The sequence below is a fragment of the Chelonia mydas genome, chromosome 8, assembly GCF_015237465.2.
Source record: "Chelonia mydas isolate rCheMyd1 chromosome 8, rCheMyd1.pri.v2, whole genome shotgun sequence".
NCBI classification, from domain to species: domain Eukaryota; kingdom Metazoa; phylum Chordata; order Testudines; family Cheloniidae; genus Chelonia; species Chelonia mydas.
In genome coordinates, this window is record NC_057854.1 from 63,340,181 (window position 1) to 63,348,540 (window position 8,360).

Sequence of the window (8,360 nt, forward strand, 5' to 3'; positions counted from 1 at the left end):
TCACTTTAGATAAGCTATTACCAGCAGGAGAGTGGGGTGGGGCGAGGTATTTTTTCATGCTTTGTGTGTATAAAAAGATCTTCTACACTTTCCACAGTATGCATCCGATGAAGTGAGCTGTAGCTCACGAAAGCTTATGCTCAAATAAATCGGTTAGTCTCTAAGATGCCACAAGTACTCCTTTTCCTTTTGGAAACTATTGGTCTACATAGCAGAAATATGCAAAAATTAAATATTTTCTGTAAATCCCTTCTCCACGTAGAATGGGTCATTTCTAACACAATTGCAGGGGCAAAGACATAATTAATTATGAGGTCCTGTACAAGCAGCCAAGACAATCTAAAGGCCCGATCCAAAGCTCGCTCGGTCCTGCCGTTGCCTTGGGTGTTCTTTGAAGAACAAACAGGGGGAGAGCCGAGGTGGGCGACAGGTGACAGCACCAGGAGCAGACCTCGGTTCTTCTCTTGTCGGCCTCCCCAGGCGGACGAGCCCCAACGGGAGACCAGCCTGGGGCTGTTCAGGGCTTGTGACCCAGACTTGCGGGCGGGAGTGGGTGGCGCCCCGGCGAGAAGCGCCAGGAATGGGGCCCTCCAGCTGGCTGGGGCTGTCCTGCGGCTGCAGCAGAGCAGGGACTCCCGGCCGCAGCCGCGTCCCGCCCCTGGGCCCGTGGCAGCGGCGCCCCGGGCGCCCCGTTGCAAGCGGCTCCCCACCCTGGGCCCTTCTTTGCAGCCGGAGCGGCTGCGGCCCCTGGGTGCGCTGGGCCACGGGCGGCGCCGGCGGGGAGCGCTCTGAGCAGCCGAGCCGGCCGGGCAGCGAGGAGCTGCTGACGGCGGCGGAGAAGCGGATCGTGGCGCTGCACCGGGAGGCCTGCGCGGTGAGTCCCCCGCGCTTCCCGCTCGGGCCCGCGGGGCGCCGCTTGTGCAGCCGCCTCACCGCTCCGGGCTGCTCCCAGGCGGGCCCGCGGGGCTGGCGGCGCCCCACACAGGCGGCGTGCTGCAGGCGAGGGCTCCCTGCGGACCCGCTCCCCCGCTGCAGCGGCTAATGGGCGGCCCGGGGCTGCTCCGTGCCGCGCCCACTGGCCGCCTTGCCTGGGCCTCTGCAGCCAGCCTCACGGAAGCGCAGGGAAAGGCTGGCAACGGGTTGGCTGCCCCGGGCCTCTCCCTCAGCCTGAGCTGGGGGCATGCCGGGGTCGGCCCAACACCGCGGCCCGCGCACTGGCGCGTGGCCTGGGGGTGCAGCGAAGGCGGTCGGATGACCGCAGGGAGCTGCTCTCGGGGCTGGCTGCGGTCACAAGGAAGGAGTGGACGTGCACCACCGAGAGAGTGACAGGAGCTCCGTGTCCCAGCAATACTTGTGCCACATTAACGATCCCTGACCGTCTTGCCCTTTCAACTTCCCCGGGGCAGGGGCTTGCTGTGGTCGGGGGGGGGGGTCCATTTGGGGTATTTCACAGCGATGGCCTTTCTAGCCCCAACTTCTCTGCCCAGAAGTATTGAACGTGCCTCTGCGCGAGCAGAGATGGACATTTGCTCACAAGACGCTGCCTGGTGCAACGGGAGCTGTAGAGAGAATAAAGTCACAAAACCCCACAGGAAAGCAGAGAAGCCTTCCGAGCGCGCTCCCGGTCCCAGCCTTCTGTAAGGTTGGGGCAAGTCACGGAAGGCCTGGGACCAAGAGAACAAATAAGGCAGCAAAAGCGAAATCTTTCCGGGGAGGGGCAGCAGTCCCCAGCCTGAAAGCTCATGCAGAGCCTGAGTGAGCCATGCTGCGTGCACACTGGGGACTTACAGCACTAGACCTTAGTTATTGATTATGTCAGGGAGAAATATGTCCAAAAGTAACAACGTGCTGGTACAATGCAACTCTTGGACGCCCGGCAAACTGCCCAGTGCTGGTAGCCTGAACACCAAATGTATTTACAGTCATTTACCCAAACTTCGGGCCTGACAAACTCGCTTGTATTTCTCGTTTTTATGGAATGCACGAGTGTTTTGCAGGAAGGGAACTATGTCCCGATAACAGCCTCCAGGCAGAGAGGGTGCCGACATGTTAAGTGACTCTCTCCTTCCATCTCCAACTCCGGCATTGACATGATTAATAACCGCTCCGCTCCCCTTTGCACGCGGAGAGCTGCAGAGCTGGTACCTCAGCTCCCATACCGGAGGGCGGAGGAAAGCGGGGCAGCCTTGTTTTGTTTTGTTTTCTGGAGAGATGGAAGCAACCTGCTGTCATTGTGCACGGAGCTCATCACTAGCGGTAGGAACAGCATACATGAGACCATGGAAGGCCCATGAGAACCTGCAGTAAATACTGTCTGTAGCAGTAAGTGGCGTCCACCTCCTCTCCCCCTGCTCTAGACACCGCACCCTGCTCGCACCGCAAGGCGACGCTTGGCCCTTTCCCCCTCCTCACACGGATGTGCATCTCCGAGCACCTTGTGCTGCGCGCCCCTCTTCCGCCGCCAGCAGTCGCTGAGTTGGCCTGGACAGCCATTGGGCGACCGATTCTGTTCCGGTTGCGGAGTTTTGCCGTTGGCTCCAGCGAAATCGGCCCCCGCAGGAGGTTCCCAACCAGCCCAGAAGTGGACTGAGGAATTCCCCCATTCCTAGGCAGCTGCCCGCCGGAGGGTCAAATGGCAGTTGTAGGCAGTCAGCATGGTTAGAGTAAATGACCTCAACGTGGGCATGGAACTGTCCCCCGGCTAGATCTCCCACCTGCCTTCCCTGTCGCAGGCGGCTGGTTCTCTGCCTTTGCCGCCATTAGTGATGGCTGATGTTTAGCAGGCTTTCTGGCCCAATTTTAAAAATACCTTTGGGCTTCTTTGTCTTAGTCCGTCCGCTATTTCAGGGGCTGGAGGCAAACACCAGGGAACGTGTGCCTTTACGGATGCACAGGCGCAACAGAACAGGGAAGCAAAGGAGTTGATTCGCGTACCACTTTTGAAATGTGCAGCTCCAGCTTAACTCGGGGAGCGTTATCTTTGCTCTCCGAAACGTAGGCGTGACGTATTTGGTGTCGAACATTTTAAAGCTATGTCCATACCGGCGAAGACACGATCCAAAACCCTGGCATCTTAACATTTCCGCTCGCTATAAGCATTGTTGCAAAGGTCACTTACTGGAAATGACAATCAAAAAGTGACCTAAATATTAAAAGGTGATATATTGCTACCACACAGCCTTGTCCAGCAGCAGAGGCGGATGCCAGCCAAGTATTTACATTCCCTCCAGTATAAAATAGTTTAACAGTTGCACCGTGTTTGCAAATTGCAGTTATACTTTTTAGCATCAAAGCTGGCGTGATGAAAGTTGCTTTTGATCAAGCAGCACTTGAAAGCAGCAGAAGGTGTCAACATCGTATAACCATTTTTAAAAATCATTTACAATGTAATCAAAACTCAGGTACATTTAGAAAGGGGAAAGAATGTGGCATAAAAAGTCCAAAAGTGTATAATGTCCAAAGTGAACAGGAAGAACGTAAATGTCACATTCTCTCTCCAGTATCAGCTGCTTCTTTGATTAGACCCTTTTCTGGAAGCATAAATACAGCATCATACATTTACACTTTCTTATAATTCGAAGTGTAAATGGATCTGCAACCTGGGAGTGAAAGTCCATTTTCTTCTGAAAAGCTTAGAATAATGTAGAGAATATATAAGATATCTCTAAGGAAATGAATGGCAAAGGCTGATCTGTGGCTATGTTAAAATATGCACTGTTGATGTTCTATTACTTCCTCAAATCTCTTTATTTGTCAGTTCTATCTGAGTTACAGAGTATAAGGGTCAGATTATAACAGTGGTATTAATGCATTTAATCATGAATCACCGGTTGAACTGGTTTCAGTTAAGCAGTTGGATTTTAGGGAGATAATGTCAAAGCACTTCCAGTTTGAAATCGCAAAGAGATGAAGAATATATAGAATTGAGGTTGACTCTGTTTTGGGTGGTTCTTTTTAAGGCTGGCCTGCAAAACTATGTGGATCCAGTTACTGGCTATTTAGTGTTCACCAAAGTTGCCCACTTGCAGAGAGGTAAATGCTGTGGTTCTGCATGCAGACATGTGAGTATGAAATCCTTGCTTTGCAGCATTAAAATAACTTTGAAAAATATTTTAAATGCTGGCATTAGCAAAAGCTAGCAAGCTATGTGGCATGTTTCACTGTGAAATTTAGACTAGCCAAGGACAATAAGTCCAGGAAAGGTCACTGAGGGATTTTCTTAACGTTAAAATAGAATGTTGCAACATTTCAGGTTAACATTATCTCCTTGAACTGCTAGGAGAATTTCACAGGAGTTATTTAATAGACTGTTGTTTTATATAAGTTATGTTCTCGTTGTCAAGTGCAAGATGCCTGTGAAAAGAACCAGCATATCAGAAAGTCTATTCCGAGCAAACTTTCTCCTCTTAAAGAAATGAGATAACATAACCGAGACATTTTGCCACAAATGTAGTTTAGTTTTCTAGCATTATGTTGAAGGGTCTGTTTTCCAGTCTGACTGAGAAAGTATCAAAAGATGTAGGCTATGGTGGAATATTGTGTGATTTTTAAAATAATAGGACTTAGTGTTGGTATTTTCCGAATACCAGTTAGAAATCGAAGTTGTGCAGTGTGAGAAGGCGATGTTTTGTATTTTGCACACACTGCACAATCCCGCTTCCATTGACATAAATAGCAAAAGTCCCGTAGCTTTCAATGGCTGACAAGATCAGGCCCTTAATAATATGTTGATCAATTTCACTTTACTCAGGCGAGTAGTGTTTGACGCCCCAGGTGGGTAACGTATATTTCCCCTTTGTAAATTTAGTTATTAGAACATGGTTTAAAGAACAGCGCACGAAAAAAGGGGAAAGGGGGGAAACAACGGGGTAATTTACAGTTCGAATGTGCACTGCTCACTTCTAGTTCCTCTTTGGTTTCTTAGTTGAAAAAGTTTTCTTATACCACTATTGCCGTGTGAAATACGTGAGTAATGATGCGAAAGACTCACTCTTTGATTAAAACTCATTAAGTACATTTATAAAGAGAGAGTCAATTGGTAAGACGTTTGAAAACAAGTGTAAAATGATCAGGAAATGTTTACACTTATTACAGACAAGACTGAAAGGCTCGAATGTTATTGTCCTGTCTGCCCCTTTGCTTTGCTAGGAGCTCTGTTATGCAGAACGTTTTGCAATAATGCACCAACTAAAGAAATTTAAGGGTGGGGGGAAGAGATTGCTTTGGTCAGTCAAATTCTTTGAGTTGGAAGGGCATATTTAGGAAATGGTTCTTGGGCACTAATTAGGACCATTTGCTTGGGGTTGCCATTATTTTCCTGTTAGTCTAGAGGGCACAATAGATCAAATGATTTATATAATATAATTAACAATTCTTCTTTAACCGTAGCAGGGTTGAGCTTTTTCTTACTGATTGCTAAGTAATGCAATAATGACTTGTTTGATTTCTTCTGCAGTGTCCATATGATCAAGCTAACGTCAAAGACCCATCCAAAAAGAAGCGGTTCAATTCATTTTTTTTTACTTGACAATCAGTGCATATGCCATCTACGATGAAGACTGCAGAAACCTAAGTCTTTGTGGCTTCGACTGCATGAATATTGGCATTCCTGTTATTGATGCTGGGTTATCTGAATACATTTCAATTGTAATAAAAAACAAGCTAAACCGTGTGTGCCTGGGTGTTTCAGATGCTACATTGTTAGTGATACTCCTTTCCCTTTCCTTAGCGTTATAAATCACAGGTTACAAACTGAGACCACAATTAATTTCGCAGTAAAATCAAGAATAGGGGTGCAGGTAGTACTCAGATTACCATCGCTTTACTTAACGCTGCTACTGTATACACCGTAAATCACTTCAAGAGATGTTGTTGATTTTGGTAGTAAATCGAGGAGTTTCAATGATTTTTTTTTATTATTTACATCACTGGATGCCATGTGTAACTACAAGAATGCCCAAGAAGTGTAATCCCATTGCAAAACGGTTTTATTCTAGCAGTAAGAATTTAAAAGACCATATATTTGTATTGCGTTATATTGTGTGAATCGAAACCAGTCTTTAGAGAAGTCTGTTTGGAGCACGGCCCGTGCTATTTTATCACATCGTGCTGACATTCGAAGATCATTAGATAGGCCATTAAAAAAATTAGTCTGAACTGAAGTACCACTGACACCGAGAGTGGCTTTAAACCTAGATCGAACCACAGCATCAAGCTTTCACCTCCATCAATTCCTCCGCCACTCTGGTCCAAGGAGAACGAAGACAAATGTGTCATTACCAAGTCCATCTGCCATTCAGTGAAACACCGTAGCATCGTTAAGGGTGGCAAAGCACACACAGAACCAAACATCGATCTTTCCACCCCTGTGGAAAGGGGTGGTTGTTGCCATTACCTTGAGGTAAAAATCAAAGGAGGCTTCCTGACAGACTCATTCCAAGGTAAAGTCTCTGGAACTGAAAGGAGGGGCAGTGGGGGTCCCACAGATGCGTTTGAGTTTCTGAATAATTTAACTTCTGAGTGTTTGATTGAACATCAGTCTGTTTGGTGTCTAAATTAGCAAGTGCCTTTGCAAAGAGGAGAGAACTATGTTTGCAAACATAAAATGAAATGTAAAATATCCTACAAATATTCATGAGCACCCAGGAGGTACTTAACTGTTATATGATAGAAGACACCTCACTAAGACATCTCAGCTTTATTTTATTTTAAAGTCCTGTTCTATTTCCCATGAACGTTGTTGGTATCTTGACTGTTGCAATTTTTTTTGTCTCTTTCTCATTAGGAGTAAATAGCCCCCAGATATGCCTGATTAAGGTTTCCATTGATCACTGTATGTTTCCAACAAACAAACCCCCACCAGGTACCTGACAAACATCTTTAAGGTCGAAGTGGCTCCCTACCTACCTCCCCTCAGATATGATGTGCGAGCTGGGTTATTTGTAGGCAGTGATTGGGCATTTATCTATCATGATGTCATCTGAGAACTCCAAGATGGACCTTCCATCTTAGAAAAAGGACAGGAGGGGGAGATATGGTTACTCTTAGCTGTTGTAATAAACCGAAAGATTTCCCTTCCCCTCCCCATTTGTGGATTGTGGAGCACCCGAGTCTACTTAGACTGGAAACTATTGTCAGTTGTTTGGTGTCCCAGTTTGGTCCACTTCAGCTTTGGTTGAAGGAAATGTCTTGAAACCCATCCTAGAAAGCTCCCTGTGCAGCCTCCCAGATGCTAAGAGTTAGATCGTTTGAACGTCAGCGCAGCCTTCTGGTAACATTAAACATCCAAATGGACTTCGTTTGCTTATTAATATCATTCCTTATGCATTAAGATGGGAGAGCAGCAGTTCGGAGCTAAATTCCATTTGCCTAGTTTTGGTAATTGGATCTTAATGAACATTCACGTCTGGCAAGTAAATAGACTGAAGCCACATTAAACAGAATGTGTGCAAATAGCTGAAAGTCCTTGGAATCACCGTTCTAGCAAATAGTAACTTAACGTTTAGGATTATTAGGGGTGTTTAGATAGCCCCATGTATGCATGCAAATACATAGAGGGAGATTTTTATTGCAGGGAAATGGAGGCGTAAAAATCCTAAATGAACTGATCTGCTGCATTTGAAAGTATCCAAAGGTAGAATCTCATCAGTTTTGTGACTCGGGGAATCAAATGCTAGTTACTATAATTTAAGGACCCACAAGCAACTGGTTCCCCTTGTGTCAACATAGGGGGATCCATCGGCTTTGGTTATCTTATCAGCAGGAGAATTTCCAATGTAAGGTCTAGTTATGTCATCTCCGCAATAATAACAATGAAATAAAGCATGACATTATTTAGGCATGACGCAGCAGGTAGCTTATTATAAGCCTTGCATATTCCTCGGCCTCCTGCTCCCATTAGGGCGTCGGTAATTGGAAGAAGATATTATATATATGATATTTTCTAAACGAAATTGTTAGATAGGGAAAATGCATCGAAGGCTCCTTTGGGTGCGTTTTGCGTACGGAAAGGGCAATCCATCTGGCCATATAAACTGCTGGAGCTCACTTTAGAATGGAATCTCTCTTTGCCCCCTTTCTATTTTGTGAGAGGAACAATGCTTCTGCCAAAGTAGCGAATGCAGACACAGCCTGGCAATAGCAGCAATGCATTACTATGTATTGTCATGGGGCAAGAAAAAGGCTCCTTCAAAGTAAACAGAAAAGAAAAGATACAGAAGGTGCAGTGTCCCAAGAAGCTTCAAAATAGAACACGCCCACTTAAATATACCTTTATCTATTTATTCGTGCACATGGCCAATTTCAAAGCAGATACAGAGATGCCGATGCTGTGATTAAAGCTCTTCACTATTAAGGATTGT

At 46.4% G+C, this 8,360-nt stretch overlaps 1 protein-coding gene across 1 annotated transcript; it reads left to right on the forward strand.

Annotated features, from left to right (window-relative positions):
- The first annotated feature begins 309 nt into the window (after positions 1-309).
- C8H1orf53 (chromosome 8 C1orf53 homolog) lies at positions 310-5,671 on the forward strand. The gene is made up of 4 exons (XM_043520787.1): positions 310-615; positions 659-874; positions 3,960-4,061; positions 5,456-5,671. The coding sequence occupies exons 1-4, from the start codon at positions 310-312 to the stop codon at positions 5,525-5,527; spliced, it is 696 nt and encodes a 231-aa protein (XP_043376722.1). The 3' UTR covers positions 5,528-5,671.
- The last annotated feature ends 2,689 nt before the right edge of the window (positions 5,672-8,360 follow it).

Coding starts and splice junctions, on each gene's coding strand:
- C8H1orf53 (XM_043520787.1), top strand. CDS start 310: ATGAGGTCCTGTACAAGCAGCCAAGACAATCTAAAGGCCCGATCCAAA. Junction 616..658: donor TGGCTGGGGCTGTCCTGCGG/CTGCAGCAGAGC, acceptor CGCGTCCCGCCC/CTGGGCCCGTGGCAGCGGCG. Junction 875..3,959: donor TGCACCGGGAGGCCTGCGCG/GTGAGTCCCCCG, acceptor GTTCTTTTTAAG/GCTGGCCTGCAAAACTATGT.